Source organism: Oncorhynchus gorbuscha, linkage group LG02, assembly GCF_021184085.1.
Source record: "Oncorhynchus gorbuscha isolate QuinsamMale2020 ecotype Even-year linkage group LG02, OgorEven_v1.0, whole genome shotgun sequence".
Lineage (NCBI taxonomy): Eukaryota > Metazoa > Chordata > Actinopteri > Salmoniformes > Salmonidae > Oncorhynchus > Oncorhynchus gorbuscha.
Genome location: NC_060174.1, coordinates 53,880,717 through 53,899,333, shown reverse-complemented (window position 1 = coordinate 53,899,333; position 18,617 = coordinate 53,880,717). Strand labels below are relative to the sequence as shown.

The 18,617-nt window shown below is 41.8% G+C and overlaps 1 protein-coding gene across 2 annotated transcripts in view; it reads left to right on the top strand.

The window, feature by feature from the left end:
* The window catches only part of LOC123993182 (PDZ domain-containing RING finger protein 4-like), a 218,824-nt gene that overhangs the window by 184,038 nt on the left and 16,169 nt on the right, over positions 1 to 18,617 (top strand). For both annotated transcript variants that reach the window (XM_046295058.1, XM_046295065.1), the window contains one exon: positions 5,662 to 5,760. In XM_046295058.1, the coding sequence (XP_046151014.1) occupies positions 5,662 to 5,760 (99 nt within the window). The remainder of the gene's footprint in view (positions 1 to 5,661; positions 5,761 to 18,617) is intronic.

Sequence of the window (18,617 nt, the reverse complement as noted above, 5' to 3'; positions counted from 1 at the left end):
TCTTGTCACGGATCCCTCCGGAACTGTCATTATGCACACCTGGCCCCTATTCCCACTGATTAGTAATTGTATAAGAGTGCCCTTTGTTCACCATTGTCCTGTCGATTATTGTTACAATGTCCGTTGGTCGTGTGAGATCCTTTGGCTTTCGTGTCACTTGTACTGTGCAGATGATTACGGGTCTTGTCCCGTGTTGTATCATTGTGCGCTTGTGCTATTTATTCGAGGCACTCCTCGCACTTTTGTTTGGGTTTCAACCCTGTGTTTTGTATACGTGTTTGGTTGGTCTTCGTCCCCGTGCCTTTCCATGGCACGCTGTCATTAGGGCGAAATAAAAAAAAAGGTTAAATATATATTTATTTTTAAATGTCAATGGACACCGGGTCTCTTTGATGGTCTGTCACAGTGGGAAGGATGGGGGTAAAGGGGAAGGAGGAGCCTTGGGGGAGTCAGTGGCTAGAAGGGGATGGGGGCATATACAGTATGGCCAGGGTGGAACAGGGGAGGATGGGAAGGGGGCGGAGGGCTTTGGTGGGAGAGGAAATGGGGTGGATGGGGCTGTGGTAGATTGGGAAGCCTTAGGGAGTGTCTCAATGAGGGGACATACAGTATTGCTGGAGTGGAGAGGCACCAGGTGGCTGTCTGTGGCAGCTCTATTTGCTCCCACTTTCCGTTCTCTCCTCTTCCAGCCTTTGGTCTCTGATCCCCCCTCTTCTCCCCTCGCTCCCAAAGTGTCTGACATATCTGACACGTGTAACCAGCCAACCCACAGATGTCACGGAGAAAATGAATCTCTCTATTTCCTTTATTTCTTCTTCCCAAACCTATTTGAGCCCCCTTTGCCCCTTCGCCCCTGTTCTACACACACACACAGCCACATGCATGCAAGCACGCACGCACACATCCACAGTGTCTAGAGGAGTCTGTAGTGCGTTAATGAAGGCCTTGTGGAGAGGCCATTTCACACTCGATTCCCCTCAACACCCCTGACGTGTTATAACATTGGGACACAACCAGCTGGATTATTTGTTGTTTTTCTAGTTGTCTGTGTTGTTGGTGCTGTAGCTTACCCTTCTGTATGTGTGTAATCATTTTTGAAAGTGATGATGGAGATGTCATTTCCTTCCGTTATCAATGTCCTGCCATTTATGTACATTAGGTTCAGAAAATAGCTATTAATCTAAAGGTGTGTGGTATACAAGGCCATATGATTATATGGTATTGATATGATTGATATGGCGTGGGCACAAAATACATTTTCACAAACTCTGAAACTGTCCAGTTGTTATTGGTTCTTTAAAGGTTCCCAGAACATTTAATTAGGTTGCCCATCAATGGATTATTATGTTAAACCTAAAACAAATATCCTATGAATGTCATAAATGTCACACGCCCCCATAAATAAAATCAGAATTAAAAACAGGTTCAGCCCCTGGTTCGAGGGTGATCTTGTTGAGTCACTCCGCCTCAAGAATTGCATCTGGCGAAAGGTCTCGGCACACGCATACTCAAGCTGACTGGCTATCGTTCAGGCAAATAAGAAATAAGTGCACTCAGGCTATCCGGGAAGGCCAAAGTTAGTTACGTTAAGGAGCAGTTCTCGCTCTGTGGGTCTAACCCCAAGAGGTTCTGGGGAAATGGTTAAAGACCTGGAGAATAAACCCTCCACCTCACAGCTGCCCATTGTCACACCCTGACCATAGTTTGCTTTGTATGTTTCTATGTTTTGTTTGGTCAGGGTGTGATCTGAGTCAATCAGAGGCAGGTGTTCGTCATTGTCTCTGATTGGGAACCATATTTAGGTAGCCTGTTTGGTGTTGGGTTTTGTGGGTGATTGTTCCTGTCTCTGTGTTTGCACCAGATAGGTCTGTTTTAGGTTTTCTTGTTTTTGTTAGTCTGTTCATGTATAGTTTTCTTCATTAAAGAACCATTAATAGAAACCACGCTGCATTTTGGTCCGCCTCTCCTTCACCACTAGAAAACCGTTACACCCATGTCCATTAATGTTGATGTGGTTGTTACTGACAAGAATCACATGGCTGAGCTCTTTAATCACCACTTCATTAAGCCAGGATTCCTATTTGACTCAGCCATGCCTCCCTGCCCGTCCAACATTTCCTCATCTCCCACCCCTACTAATACGGTTATCCCTGATGCTTCTCCCTCTTTTTCCCCTGTCCTGCAACAAAGTTTCTCCCTGCAGGCAGTCACTGAGTATGAGGTGCTAAAGGAGCTCCCTAAACTTAACTCCAAAAGATTCTGGTCAGATGGTTTAGACCCTTCTTTAAGGTTACTGCCGCTATCATCGCCAAGACTATCTCAAACCTTTTTAACCTATCTCTCCTTTCTCCGGAGGTTCTCATTGCTTGGAAGGCAGCCACAGCTCGTCCTTTATTTAAAAGGGGATATCAAGCTGATCCTAACTGTTATAGGCCTATTTCTATTTTGCCCTGTATCAAGTGTTGGAAAAACTTGTCAATAAACTGACTGGCTTTCTTGATGTCTAAAGTATTCTCTCTGGTATGCAATCTGGTTTCATCTCAGGTTATGGATGTGTCACTGCAACCTTAAAGGTCTTTACTGACGTCACCGTTGCCGTGATTCTAAGCAATATTGTTCTGCTATTTCTATTGACTTGGCCAAAGCTTTTGATACGGTAGACCATTCCATTCTTGTGGCCCGGCTAAGGAGTATTGGTGTCTGAGGTGTCTTTGGCCTGGCTTGCTAACTACTTCTCTCAAAGAGTGCAGTGTATAAAGTCAGACAATCTGCTGTCACAGGTACTACCTGTCACCAAGGGAGTACCCCAAGGCTCGATCCTATCTCCCACGCTCTTCTCAATTTACATCAACAACATAGCTCAGGCAGTAGGGAGCTCTCTCATCCATTTATATGCAGATGGTAGTCTTATACTCAGCTGGCCCCTCCCCGGATTTTGTGTTAAATGCTCTACAACAAAGCTTTCTTAGTGTCCAACAAGCTTTCTCTACCCTTAACCTTGTTTTGAATACCTCCAAAACAAAGGTCATGTGGTTTGATAAGAAGAATACCCCTCTTCCCACTGGTGTTATTACTACCTCTGAGGGTTTAGAGCTTGAAGTAGTCACCTCATACAAGTACTTTGGAGTATGGCTAGATGGTGCACTGTCCTTCTCTCAGCACATATCACAGCTGCAGGCTAAAGTTAAATCTATCGTAATCGCTGCTCTTTCACCTCGGCTGCCAAACAAACCCTGATTCAGATGACCATCCTACCCATGCTAGATTACTGAAACATAACATATACATCGGCAGGTAAGGGTGCTCTCGAGAGGCTAGCTGTTCTTTACCATTCGGCCATCAGATTTGCCACCAATACTACTTATAGGACACATCCCTGCACTCTACTATATACTCCTCTGTAAACTGGTCATCTCTGTATACCCGTTGCAAGACCCACTGGATGATACTTATTTAGAAAACCCTCTTGGGCCTCATTCCCCCATATCTGAGATATACTTTGGCCCTCATCCTCCACATACAAAAACCGTTCTGCCAGTCACTTTCTGTTAAAGGTCTCCAAAGACCACACACCCCTGGGTCACTCCTCTTTTCAGTTCGCTGCAGCTAGCGACTGGAACGAGCTGCAACAAACACTCAAACTGGACAGTATTATCTCAATCTCTTCATTCAGACTCAATCATGGACACTCTTACTGACAGTTGTAGCTGGTTTGTGTGATGTTTTGTTGTCTCTACTTTCTTGTCCTTGGTGCTGTTGACTGTGCCCAATAATGTTTGCACCATGTTTTTTTCTGATACCATGTTGTTGTTAGGTTGTGTTGCTACGTCTCTTGTTGTGATGTGTGTTTTGTCCTATATTTATATTGCATTTATGATTTTTATCTTTATCCCGTACCCGCAGAAGGCCTTTTTCCTTTGGGTAGGCCGTCATTGTAAATAAGAATTTGTTCTTAACTGACTTGCCAAGTTAAATAAAGGTTAAATAAATAAAATTAAAATACTTATTTGGAAATTGTGGAACATTGTAGGAATGTTCTGTGCAAACTCTTAAAGATTTCCAGAACATTTTATTACGTTTTTGGGAGTCGTTTGGGAGTCGTTTGGGAGTCGTTACAAGAATATTCTTGTGATATTCATATATTGTACTGACAGGACTTAGACCAGGTGTTCTGTCAACATTTTTACAACATTAAAGGTATGTCCTGTGCAACCCATCTTAAACATTGTATGAATGGCATTACAACTGAGCATATTTAGTGCTTTTGTAACCTATGTCTTGCAATGTGTCCACACGGTTACCACAACGTGTTTCGGGAACCTTTAAATAACCCAGAAAGGCTGTTCTGTCAACATTCTTGCAACATCAAATGAATGTGGTGTGCAACATGATACAAACATTCTCTGAATGTCTGCACAACTGAACAGTTCTCTTGCCATATCCCAACAATGTTCCTATAACCTAAAGAAATGTTTTAGGAACTTTTAAAGAACATAAAAAAATGTGTTCTGGGAATGTTCTTGTAGCATCAAGTGAATGTTTTTTCATTCTAAAATATACATCTTCACAACTGGATAGTTCGTCTTTTGTGATGTCCAACACAATGATCCCACCATACTGTTCCGACAAACATTTGGGAACCTTTTAAAGAACAGACTAAATGTGTTATCGGAACATTCAGACAACATCAAGGCAAATGTTTTATATGATCATCAGCATGACTCGACAGTTTTTGTGTTATGAGAACATTTGCTGCAACCTAACGATTGTTCTAGAAACTTTCACAAAACCAATTCTGGTTTGCTGGGAACATTATAGTGAATGTTAGGATATTTCATATATTTTTAAATTTATTTATTTTTTAAAATGTTATCAAAAACATTCTTTGAATGTTTTGGGGATGTTCTCATCCTAATGTTTGATAAAACCATTACTTAATGGGAATATTAGCTAATGTTCTGGGAATGTTCCCGGTTTGTGGGTTGTCTCTCCATAAGGACTCTTCAGAGGTGAGAAATACTTCAGTGGTGGGTCATGCAACTCTGAATATATTCACTACGTTAGTTATATGGGTTTATTTACCAACTAATAATCTAATATTAGGCTGTAGCTGCTCGGTAAAAACACTTGAGAGCTTCTGACAGTCATCAAAGACATGACTAATCAAGCCGTTCACTGAACGTTTAGAGAACAGCTTTAATCACACACACAGTCAAGATAAGCTCCTCTACCCAGCCAAAGTTAATATGCTGTTTGATAGCAAGTTGGGTATGATGGCTACAGCTTCAATAACTGCATTTTATACATTGATGTACTTGGCACACCTACAACAGGTGATGTGTTCTTGTCCCTTCTGTGTGTATAGGTGATATTTTATTTTACCTTTATTTAACTAGGCAAGTCAGTTAAGAACAAATTCTTATTTTCAATGACAGCCTAGGAACAGTGGGTTAACTGCCTGTTCAGGGGTAGAACAACAGATTTGTACCTTGTAAGCTCGGGAATTTGAACTTGCAACCTTCCGGTTACTAGTCCAACGCTCTAACCACTAGGTTACCCTGTCGCCCCAAGAACTGTGTTCGAATCAACAGCCAGGAGAAGCTGGTTAGTGTTGTTATCCATGTGTGGTTTTGTTGACCTCTGTTCTCTGTATGTCTGCAGGAGGTGGAGCTGTGTCGACTGAACAGCCAGGAGAAGCTGGGCCTGACGTTGTGCTACAGGACAGACGAGGAGGGGGACATGGCTATCTATGTCAGTGAGGTGAGACGGCAGGAGTGGGACTGAGGGTGGCTAGGGAACTGCTGCTGTATTTCTTCTTCTCATTCTTCTTCTTCTTCTCTCTCTCCAACCTTACAGTTTTCACTTAAGAATACGCTATTATATACGCCAGACTTGTTCAGAAATAGGTACTTTTGAAGTTCTCACTTCACCTACACGTCTAATGTCACAACACTCTGCAGTGTACAAATGCTTCCTTTCCTCAGAGTTCTTGAACAAACACCAAAATAACAGCTACTATGTATAGTTGTTGATAAAAGAAAATGTAAATCAACTTGATAAAAAAATGTATGCATGCATTTCCACCAGTCCTGTGTGTTTATCGGTTCTTTGAAGTTTCATGTGCATTTTATGTAAAATAGGTTAACATAATTGTTACAATTACTATGGACTACAATCACTGTGGATCATAGTAAATACAGTGCATTCCCGAAAGTATTCAGAACCCATGACTTTTATCTTATTACGTTACAGCCTTATTCTGAAAACTATTCAATTGTCCCCCCCCCCTCATCAATCTACACACAATACCCCATAATGACAAAGCAAAAACAGTTTTTTAGAAAAGTTTGCAAAGTTATAAAAATAAATTAACAATTATTTACATAAGTATTCAGACCCTTTACTCAGTACTTTGTTGAAGCACCTTTGGCAGTGATTACAGCCTCGATTCTTCTTGGGTATGACACTACAAGTTTGGCACACCTGTATTTGGGGATTTTCATCCATTCTTCTCTGCAAATCCTCCTCTCAAGCTCTGTCAGGTTGGATGGGGAGCGTTGCTGCACAACCATCTTCAGGTCTCTCCAGAGATTTTCCATCAAGTTCAAATCCGTGTTCTGCTTAGGCCACTCAAGTCATTCAGAGATTTGTGCTGAAGTCACTCCTGCGTTGTCTTGGCTGTGTACTTAGGCTCGTTGTCCTGTTGGACTTTAATGTACTGAAGAGTGGCTTCCATCTGGCCTCAACCATAAAGGCCTGATTGGTGGAGTGCTGCAAAGATGGTTGTCCTTCTGGAAGGTTCTCCCATCTCTACAGAGGACCTCTGGAGCTATGTCAGAGTGACCATCGGTTTCTTGGTCACCTCCCTGACCAAGGCCCTTCTCGTCCAATTGCTCAGTTTGTCTGGGCGGCCAGCTCTAGGAAGAGTCTTGGTGGTTCCAAACTTCTACCCTTTTAAGAATGGTGGAGGCCACTGTGTTCTTGGGGAACTTCGATGCTAAATAATTTTTCCATTACCCTTCCCCAGATCTGTGCCTCGACACAATCCTGTCTTGAAGCTCTACAGACAATTCCTTCGACCTCATGGCTTGGTTTCTGCTCAGACATGCACTGTCAACTGTGGGACCTTATATAGACAGGTGTGTGCCTTTCCAAATCATGTCCAATCAATTGAATTCACCACAGGTGGACTCCAATCAATTTGTAGAAAGATTTCTACAACATCAATGGATGACCAATGGAAACAGGATGCACCTGAGCTCAATTCTTTTCTTTATTTTTAATACATTTGCAAACATTTCTAAAAACCTGTGATGTATGTGTTTAGATTGATGAGGAAAAAACATAATTCATGCATTTTAGAATAAGGCTGTAACATGGAAAATTCAAGGGGTATGAATACTTTCCGAATGCACTGTAAATACACTGATATAACTGTGAAAGGAATACAGTATTCTAGACTTTCAGGACTAAATCAGTTGTGACGTTAATATGATTCCTCTGTGTCCTCTTTTACAGAGTTTGGTTAATATTGAATATGTAGAGAGTCTGTAATTTAATATGATTAACACAGACTAAAAATACATGAATCGTTGGACTGGCACTTCATAATTTTTATATTTGCAGTAATATAGATTAAACCAACTCATAAAAAAGGCACTGTAGTCTTTCTTTGAGTGACTATCCTTGTTCTTCAAATCAAACTGACATGTTTTGCAAGCTGAGGTTACACTGTTTGTGCCCACAGTCAAGGCTTTTTTTCTCTGTTTCTCCCACTTATTGGCAGCACTTACAAAGCACTGTCTTCTCCATTCTGCCCAACTTTCTCTTTCTCTCTCTCTCTCTCTCTCTCTCTCTCTCTCTCTCTCTCTCTCTCTCTCTCTCTCTCTCTCTCTCTCTCTCTCTCTCTCTCTCTCTCTCTCTCTCTCTCTCTCATTCGTTTGAAGTTAGCTCAGACCCGCAAGGTATATGCAGCTGAACATGAGTTGAATACAGATCGCCGTAGTCACTGGGCTGCTTCTCCTCTCAAGTGTTCAGTCTATAAAAAGTAAAACCAAGGAGAGCGTGCTGCATTCAGATGAGTTTCTACTGAATGTTACTCCGTATTTCAGCTGTGTTTGAGATAGTGAATTGCATTTCTGATCTCACATAAATACCAATGAACTATACAGTATCATGCATACTATTTTGCAAAGCTTGAGATGTAGTGTTTAAAAGGACATTTTATATCACGCTTTGTGTAGTATGACTTTGCTTAAAAATGGTTTGACAATAAGCTATGTAGTGTTTATGGAGTCTTTATGAATGCTCTATAAAGCCTTTATAAGTTGTAGGGCCCTGCTGTAAATTGTGTGCAGCTTATAAAGGCTTCATAAATCCTTCATAAACACTACATAAATGTGTTATGAATCAATATAACCGTATGTCATGCTTTTTAAAAGGTTCATAATGTTTCTTGACTGTGACATAACCACCAATGTCAAATTTGACATAACCCACTATGTAAAATATGACTTTTAAAAAAATTAACCAGGCATGTCACTTAAGGACAAATTCTTAGTTACAATGATGGCCTAGGAACAGTGGGTTAACTGCCTTGTTCAGCTTCAGAACGACAAATTTCTATCTTGTCAGCTCAGGGATTCGATCTTGTAACCTTTCTGTTACTGGCCCAACGCTCTAACCACTAGGCTACCTGCTGCCCCATTGACCTGTGCTTTATAAAGGGTGGCATAAGGACCTCTTAATAAAGGCCTTATAAATCATATTAAATGAAGGCTTCACAAAGCATTTATAACCCTGTCATGCGTCTTGGGAGAGCATTGCAACACCAGGATATTGGGGTCGCTTCGGTTAAAATCGTTGGAAAAATTGTATATATTATATGACACTAAAACATTTCTAGGATGGCCCAACCTCTTTCCCTCCTGGGTGCATATAGTCAATATTGGACCTGACCTCAAGTTCACCCAAAATGCTGTGTTGCAGGATGACACACATTATAAAGTTCAGTCATGCACATACAATTTTTTGCCTACTGTTTTTTTTCTCCCAAATTCCATTTTCTTGGTTTTTGTTTTTCTAGGTTTTTGATATCCCCATTTGTTCTGGTTTACTCCAGTTTTTTACACCTTTTTTAATAGAAAACAACTCAATTGGATTTTGTGTGTTCACAACCAAATCAGGGGATGACTTTTGAGGCCTTGAAAAATCTAAGAAACGTTGATTTTTTGTGTAGTTGCCCTTTAATTCAGTGAGCATGCCCTGTACTTTTGTTTGGTTAGCGGGTTTTCTGTAGTGCAGTTAAGCACACATGATGTTGTTCGACTGCCAATGGAATGGGTGGAGTAAAAGTCCAAGAATCCAAGATGGCGTAGCAGTCAGGCGTCTTGTCTTCGTCTTGTTGTGTTCTGTCTTTAAATCTTTTTATATATTTTTTCTTCGCATATATTTTTTAAAACATTTTTCTTAACCTCAACTTCAACATACTCTCCTGCAACCCGTCTCACCCAATGTGGTATGGATCTGCTATTTGCTTTACTTTAGAACCGGAACCCCCAACAGGAGCTAGCTACTGCTAGCAGTCATCAGCTAACCTTTAGCCCGGACAACTCCTGCCAGTCTGCACAGCACGATTCAACCCGGAGCAAATCGGACTTCTTCTTCTCCATAACTCCGGATTCCTACAGCAAGCTCTGAACCTTTTCACCTGGATCATCGCAGCTAGCTGGCTGCTATCCGAGTAGCTACTCCTGGCTAACGTCTCTGTCCCGAAGCAAGCACCAATTAGCCTGGAGCTAGCCTATGCTAGGCCCATCTCCCTGCTAGCTGAAGAGGTCCATCAGCCACTCCTTAATCGACCTGGCCCGGGTATCCTGGAAGGATCTTGACCTCATTCCGTCAGTAGAGGATGCCTGGCTATTCTTTAAAAGTGATTCTCTTCCCAGACTCAATGCACACAGCTCGCGTTACAGTGTTGCTAAAAAAGGACAAGGACCCCCTATCCTGCTCATCCTTCCGGCCCATAAGCTTGTTGGATTTCGACTATAAAATAATTACCAAATTGCTCGCCAAAAGACTAAACACTCTTCTTCCCAAAATAATAAAAGCAGACTAAACTGGATTTATTAGAGACAGATACTCTTCTGATAACATTCACCGTCTTTCTGATATTATTGATCAAGTAAACGCACAGAATACCCCTGTCCTGCTGGCTTCACTGGATGCTGAGAAGGTGTTTGACAGGATGGAGTGGAGCTTTCTGTTTTCAGTCTTAGAAAAGTTCAATATGGGCCCAAATGTTATTAAATTGATCAAATCACTATACTCTCATCCAAATGCCATGGTTACTACTAATGGACTGAACTCTGACAGATTCCCTCTGGAACAGGGCACAAGACAAGGGTGCTCACTGTCCCCCTTGCTCTACTTGTTGGGGGCGGAGCCTCTGGCAGAGTTGATAACGAGCAATCCAAGTATTATGGTTGTTTCTGCAGGCGGCCTGCAGCACAAGATTTCGCTTTACACGGATGATGTCTTGCTCTACATATCCAACCCTGAGAAATCCCTCCCTCTCATTTTAGACAAAATTGCTCAGTATGGCAAGTTTTCAGGTTATAAGATCAATTTTAACAAATCCACTGTCTGCCCTCTCAATATTACACTCACCAGCTCTATAAAGACACTATGTCCTTTCCAATGGACATCACAGGGGTTTCAATACCTCGGGATCTTCATAACACCAGATCTTTTTGAATAGCCTTTTCAAGGAAAATGATCTTCCACTCCTGGATCGAATCAAGAACGATCTCCAAACCAATTAGCTTAGTAGGAAGAATTAATGTCATCCGTATGAACATCCTCCCTAGACTGAACTACTTATTTCAGATGCTCCCATGCTATCTCCCAGTTTCCTTTTTCAAAACAACTAACCAAAGCATCACCAAATTTATATGGGGCAATAAAAAACCTAGGATCAAGTTTTCCACTCTATCGAAACCTGAATATAAGGGTGGTCTTGCCCTTCCCTCCCTTCAATTGTACTACTGGTCTGCCCAAATCCGCAACATGCTAACATGGATCACAAACAGACAAGAGTCGATGTGGATTCAGATAGAAGCCCAATCCTGTGGTTCATTGCCCTTAAGCTCAATTATATTCATTAATAACTTTAGTGAAGTGGGCAACATAGCCAAAACCTTTGTGATTTACAGCACCCTACTAGCGTGGGGGGACTGTAAGAAATACCTGGGCATTTTCTCCCAAATATGTTCTCACTCGCCTATAGTAGGCAACCCAGACTTGCCAAAAGCCCTGAGGGATGCCAACTTTAATCTTTAGCATACTCTCAGAATCAGAACCTTTTCAGACCTATTTCATCAGAAAACCACTACACTGAAATCCTTTCAAGAGCTCTGCAGTGAATTTGATGTGCCAAAATCCCATTTTTTTTTAAATATCTTCAAATTAGACATGTAATTTCCTCATTTTACCTCCAAGAGGAGGTTTAGAACTCAGTTGAATGAAGTTGAAACTCTTCTTGTCACAGCACAATCCATTAAAGGCAAAATATCTTACATCTATAGACTCCTTTCTGAGAAAGGAGGCTCCTCCTTTACTCCTTTGAAAATAATTTGGGAAAAGGACCTTGGTCTGACTATCAGTGATGAGTTATGGGTGGAGGTTTGCAACAGGGTATAATACTGCACCTCCACTAGTGTAAAAATGAAAGAATCTAACTACACATTTTTGTACAAATTGTATTATACTCCTTTGAGACACCATAGAATGAAAACAGATATGTCTCCTAACTGTAAAAGATGTACCTCTGAATGTGGAACCTATATGCATGTATTTTGGAACTGTAGAGAGATGGCCAGATTCTGGCAATCTATACATACTGCTGCACAGAAAATATTAGAGGTACAGTTTGATATGCCCCCATGTATCTATCTTCTTAATGCCCAGCAGGACTTTGTTCTTGATCCTGACAGAGAAATTTTGCTTATGACTATTACAAACTTACATACTCTATTGTGGTCCGCTAATACCCCTCCTACATTTAAAATGTGGATTGACCAGATTGTTGACTTTCTTCCTCTTGAAAAGCTCACTTATGACCTTCACAAGAGACATACCAAGTTTGATAGACTCTGGTCTCCACTATTCAACTATATTTCAAACTGGACAGAGTGAACGGGGTGACTAGGGATATGTTCAGATACATGTTGTGTAAGGTGCTGTAAAACCTAAAAACTAATTATTGGCCCATCGTCTCAGCGAATGCTAGAAATAGCTGATAAGGACCTTGATAGTGCTGCTGCAAGTGTTATATATGTTTTTTGTGTGTTTTTATTCTAATTTTATTTTTGAGTACATGTATGTATGTATGTATGTATGTATGTATGTATGTATGTATGTATGTATGTATGTATGTATGTATGTATGTATGTATGTATGTATGTGTGTGTGTGTGTGTGTGTGTGTGTGTGTGTGTGTGTGTGTGTGTGTGTGTGTGTGTGTGTGTGTGTGTGTGTGTGTGTGTGTGTGTGTGTGTGTGTGTGTGTGTGTGTGTGGGGTGTGGGGGTGTGTGTGTGTGTGTGGGGTATGTATGTACAGTATATATATGCACCAAGGAAAATAATTAAATAATATAAAATAAAAACACATATTTTTCTTAATCTTTCATTTTAATTGTATTTCTTTGAAATGTATTATTATTATTTTTTTACTTTTTTTCTTCTTTTTTTAAGCCTGTCACATCTGTGAATGTGGAATGTGTTTTGTTGGTTGATTGAAAAACAAGAAGGAAAAAAAGTGCTTTCTCACCATCTTAAATAAGCATGCCCCATTCAATTTTTTTAACCAGGAACAGATATAGCCCTTGGTTCACTCCAGACCTGACTGCCCTTGACCAGCACAAAAACATCCTGTGGCGTACTGCATTGCCATTGAATAGCCCCCGCGATATGCAACTTTTCAGGGAAGTTAGGAACCAATATATGCAGGCAGTTAGAAAAGCAAAGGCTAGCTTTTTCAAACAGAAATGTGCATCCTGTAGCACAAACTCCAAAAAGTTCTGGGACACTGTAAAGTCCATGGAGAATAAGAGCACCTCCTCCCAGCTGCCCACTGCTCTGAGGCTAAGAAACACTGTCACCACCAATAAAGCCACGATAATTGAGCATTTCAATAAGCATTTTTCTACGCCTGGCCATGCTTTCCACCTGGCTACCATTACCCCGAACAACAGCCCTGCACCCTCCACAGCAACTTGCCCGAGCCTCCCCCATTTCTCCTTCACCCAAATCTAGATAGCTGATGTAATGAAAGAGCTGCAAAATCTGGACCCCTACAAATCAGTCGGGCTAGACAATCTGGACCCTCTATTTCTAAAATTATCCACCGAAATTGTTGCAACCCCTATTACTAGCCTGTTCAAACTCTCTTTCGTATCGTGTGAGATCCCCAAAGATTGGGTAGCTGCCACGGTCATCCCCCTCTTCAAAGGGGGAGACACTCTATACCCAAACTGCTACAGACTTATATCTATCCTACCCTGCCTTTCTAAGATCTTTGAAAGCCAAGTTTAAAAAACAGATCAACGACCATTTTGAATCCCACGGTACCTTCTCCACTAGGCAATCTGGTTTCCGAGCGGGTAATGGGTGCACCTCAGCCACGTTCAAGGTCCTAAACAATATCATAACTGCACCTCGATAAGAGACAATACTGTGCACTGTATTGATTGTCCTGGCCAAGGCTTTCGACTCTGTCAATCACCACATTCTTAACGGCAGACTCAACTGCCTTAGTTTCTCAAATGACTGAGTTCAGTGTGTCAAATCGGAGGGCCTGTTGTCCGGACCTCTGGCAATCTCTATGTGGCTGCCACAGGGTTCAATTCTCAGGCTGACTATTTTCTCTGTATACATCAATGATGACACTCTTGCTGCTGGTGATTCTCTGATCCACCTCTACGCAGACGATACCATTCTGTATACTTCTGGCCGTTCTTTGGCCACTGTGTTAACTAACCTCCAGACGAGCTTTAATGCCATACAACTCTCCTTCTGTGGCCTCGAACTGCTCTTAATGGCAAGTAAAACTAAATGCATTATCTTAAACCGATCGCTGTCCGCACCTGCCTGCTCGTCCAGCATCACTGCTCTGGACGGTTCTGACTTTGAATATGTGGACAACTATACCTAGGTGTCTGATTAGACTGTAAATTCATCTCTACTTGCACATAAAAAAATGTACCACTATGACCTATTTATTTCCTTACCTCCCTTATCTTTCCTCATTTGCACACACTGTACATAGACTTTTTCTATTGTGTAATTGACTGTATGTTTGTTTATTCCATGTGTAACTCTGTGTTGTTGTTTGTGTCGGCCTGCTTTGCTTTATCTTGGCCAAGTCGCATTTGTAAATGAGAACTTGTTCTCAACTGGCCTACCTGGTTAAATAAAGGTGAAATAAAAAATACAAATAAAAAGGCCAGCAACACTCCGTATTATTCAGAACGCCATGTAATGACACCATATATACAGTGGTAGAAATACTTTAAAGTACTACTTAAGTCGTTTTTTGGGGGTATCTTTACTTTACTATTTACATTTTTGGCAATTTTTACTTTTACTTCACTACATTCCTAAAGGAAATAATGGACTTCTTACTCTTATATTTTTCACTGACACCCAAAAGTACTTTGTATTTTGACAGGAAAATAGTCCAATTCACACACTTATCAAGAGAACATCCCTGGTCATCCCTACTGCATCTGATCTGGCAGACTAAATTATGTCTGAGTGTTGGAGCCTGCCCCTGGCTATCTGTCAATAAAAACAAACAAAAAAAGGTTGCCATCTGGTTTGCTTAATTTAAGGAATTTGAAATAATTTATACTTTTACTTTTGATACTTACAGTTGAAGTCGAAAGATAACATACACTTAGGTTGGAGTCATTAAAACTTGTTTTTCAACCACTCCACAAATTTCTTGTTAACAAACTATAGTTTTGGCAAGTCGGTTAGGACATCTACTTTGTGCATGACACAAGTCATTTTTCCAACAATTGTTTACACAATTCCAGTGGGTCAGAAATGCACATACACTAAGTACAGCTTGGAAAATTCCAGAAAATGATGTCATGGCTTTAGAAGCTTCTGATAGGCTAATCATTTGAGTCAATTGGATGTGTACCTGTGGAAGAATTTCAAGGCCTACCTTCAAACTCAGTGCCTCTTTGCTTGACATCATGGGAAAATCAAAAGAATTCAGCCAAGACCTCAGAAAAAGAATTGTAGACCTCCACAAGTCTGGTTCATCCTTGGGAGCAATTTCCAAATGCCTGAAGGTATCACATTCATCTGTACAAACAATAGTACGCAAGTATAAACACCATGGGACCATGCAGCCATCATACCGCTCAGGAAGGAGACGCGTTCTGTCTCCTAGAGATGAACCTACATTGGTGCGAAACGTGCAAATCAATCCCAGAAAAACAGCAAAGGACCTTGTGAAGATGCCGGAGGAAACAGGTACAAACGTATCTATATCCACAGTAAAACAAGTCCTATATCGACATAACCTGAAAGGCCGCTCAGCAAGGAAGAAGCCATTGCTCCAAAACCGCCATAAAAAGCCAGACTACGGTTTGCAACTGCACTTGAAATCACTGGCCACTTTAATAAATGGAACACTAGTCACTTTAATCATCTTTACATATCTTGCATTACTGTAAATACTGTATCTATACTATTCTACTATATCTTAGTCTATGCTGCTCTGATATTTCTCGTCCATATATTTATACATTCTTAATTCCATTTGTTTACTTAGATTTGTTTGTAATCGGTGTATGTTGTGAAATTCTTAGATATTTCTTGTTAGATATTACTGCACTGTCGGAGCTAGAAACACAAGCATTTCGCTACACCCGCAATAACATCTGCTAAACACATGTACGTGACCAATACGATTTGATTTGATGTCATTTTTGACATTGGTGATTGTCACACAGTTGCCACATCTATGAATCCTTTACAAAGCATGACATACGGTTATAGATGCTTTGTAACAAAAGTATTTAGTGCTTTTGAAGGCATTATGAAGGCTTTATGAAGCCTTTTATATGTTGAACATCATTTACAGAAGGGACCAGTTGTAGTGTGTTCATTGTGGGATCAATATTAGTTATCAGCGTCATTATAAAACACAATGACAACTGGAATTGTGTGATCACGCTATCCGCAGACGATGTGAGTAAGACCTTTTAAACAGGTCAACATTCACAAGGCCGCAGGGCCAGACGGACTACCAGGACGTGTACTCCGATCATGCGCTGACCAACTGGCAAGTGTATTCACTGACATTTTCAACCTCTCCCGGTCTGAGTCTGTAATACCAACATGTTTGAAGCCTAAATGACTACCGACCCGTAGCACTCACGTCTGTAGCCATGAAATGCTTTGAAAGCTGGTAATGGCTCACATCAACACCATTATCCCAGAAACCTTAGATATATAGGTCCTGTATGTCAGAAAGCTTTGTCTCGGTGATGTAGTGGGCCGTACCTCTGTAGCTCCTTACGGTCAGATGCCGAGCAGTTGCCATTCCAGGCAGTGATGCAACCAAACAGGATGATCTCGATAGTGCAGCTGTATAACTTATTGAGGATATGGGGCCCATGCCAAATCTTTTCAGTCTCCTGAGGAAGAAAAGGTGTTGTCGTGCCCTCTTCACAACTGTCTTGGTGTGTTTTGACCATGATAGTTTGTTGGTGATGTGGAAAACAAAGAACTTGAAACTCTCAACCTGCTCCACTTCAGTGGTGTTCAGCCCTCCTTTCCTGCAGTCCACGATCATCTTCTTTGTCTTGCTCACATTGAGGGGGAGGTTGTTGTCCTGGCACCATACAGCCAGGTCTCTGACCTCCTTCCTATAGGATGTCTCATAGTAGTCGGTGATCAGGCCTACCACTTTTCTGTCATCAGTAAACCTAATGATGGTGTTGGAGTCGTGCTTGGCCATGCAGTCATGGGTGAACAGGGAGTACAGGATGGGATTAAGCACACACTCCTGAGGAGCCTCAGTGTTGATGATCAGCGTGGCAGATGTGTTGTTGCCTGCCCTTACCACCTGGGGTGCGGCCCGTCAAGAAGTCCATTGGAATACCTAGGATAGGATAAGTAATCCCTCTCACCCCACCCCCCCTAAGTTTTAGATGCACTATTGTTAAGTGACTGTCCCACTGGATGTCATAAGGTGAATGCACCAATTTGTAAGTCGCTCTGGATAAGAGCGTCTGCTAAATGACTTAAATGTAAATGTAAATGTTATCCAGTTGCAGTGGGAGGTGTTTAGTCCCAGGGTCCTTAGCTTAGTGATAAGCTTCATCGTTAAACTCTGATCTGTAGTCAATGAACAGCATTCTCACGTACTTTAGTTGTTCCTTTTGTCCAGGTGGGAAGGGGTAGTGTGGAGTGCGATTGAGATTGCGTCATCTGTGGATCTGTTGGGGTGGTATGCGAATTGGAGTGGGTCTAGGGTTTCTGGCATAATGGTGTTGATGTGAGCCATGCCCAGCCTTTCAAAGCAGGTAATCATTTAGGCAGGTTACCTTCGCTTTCTTGGTCACAGGGAATATGGTGGTCTGTTTGAAACATGTTGGTCTTACAGACTTGGTCAGGGAGAGGTTGAAAATATCAGGAAAGACGCTTGCCCAGTGGTCCACGTATGCTTTGAGTACACGTCCTGCTAATCCATCTGGCCCCGCGGCTTTGTGAATGTTGACCTGTTTAAAGGTCTTGCTCACATCGGCTATGGAGAGCGTGCTCACACAGTCCTCCGGAACAGCTGGTGCTCTCTTGCATGTTTCAGTGTTGCTTTCCTCGAAGTGAGCATTAAAGGCATTTTGCTCGTCTGGTAGGCTCGTGTCACTGGGCAGTTCGCTGCTGGGTTTCCCTTTGTAGTCCGTAATAGTTTTCAAGCCCTGCCACATCCGACGAGCGTGAGAGCCGGTGTAGTAGGATTCAATCTTTTTCCTGTATTGATGCTTTGCCTGTTTGATGGTTCGTCTGAGGACACAGCGGGATTTCATATAAGCTTCCGGATTAATGTCCCGCTCCTTGAAAGCGGCAGCTCTAGGCTTTAGCTCGGTGAGGATGTTGCCTGTAATCCATTGCTTCTGGTTGGGAAATGTACGTATGGTCACTGTGGGGACGATGTCGTCGATGCACTTATTGATGAAGCCGGTGACAGAAGGGGTATACACCTCAATGCAATTGGATGAATCCCGGAACATATTCCAGTCTGTGCTAGCAAAACAGTCCTGTAGCGTAGCATCCGCTGGTTGCACAGAAATTAGGTTTGACTGCATTAAAGTCCCCGGCCACTGGGAGTGCCGCTTATGGATGAGTATTTTCTTCTATGTTTTTGGCCTTACACAGCTCGATGAGTGCGGTTTTAGTGCCAGCATCGGTTTGTGGTGGTAAATAGATGGCTACGCATAATATAGACAGTGTGGCTTACTGCTTACAGAATGAGGTATTCTACCTATTCTACCTCAGGCGAGCAATACCTCGAATGACAGGGATTCAGGCCTTGTCTCG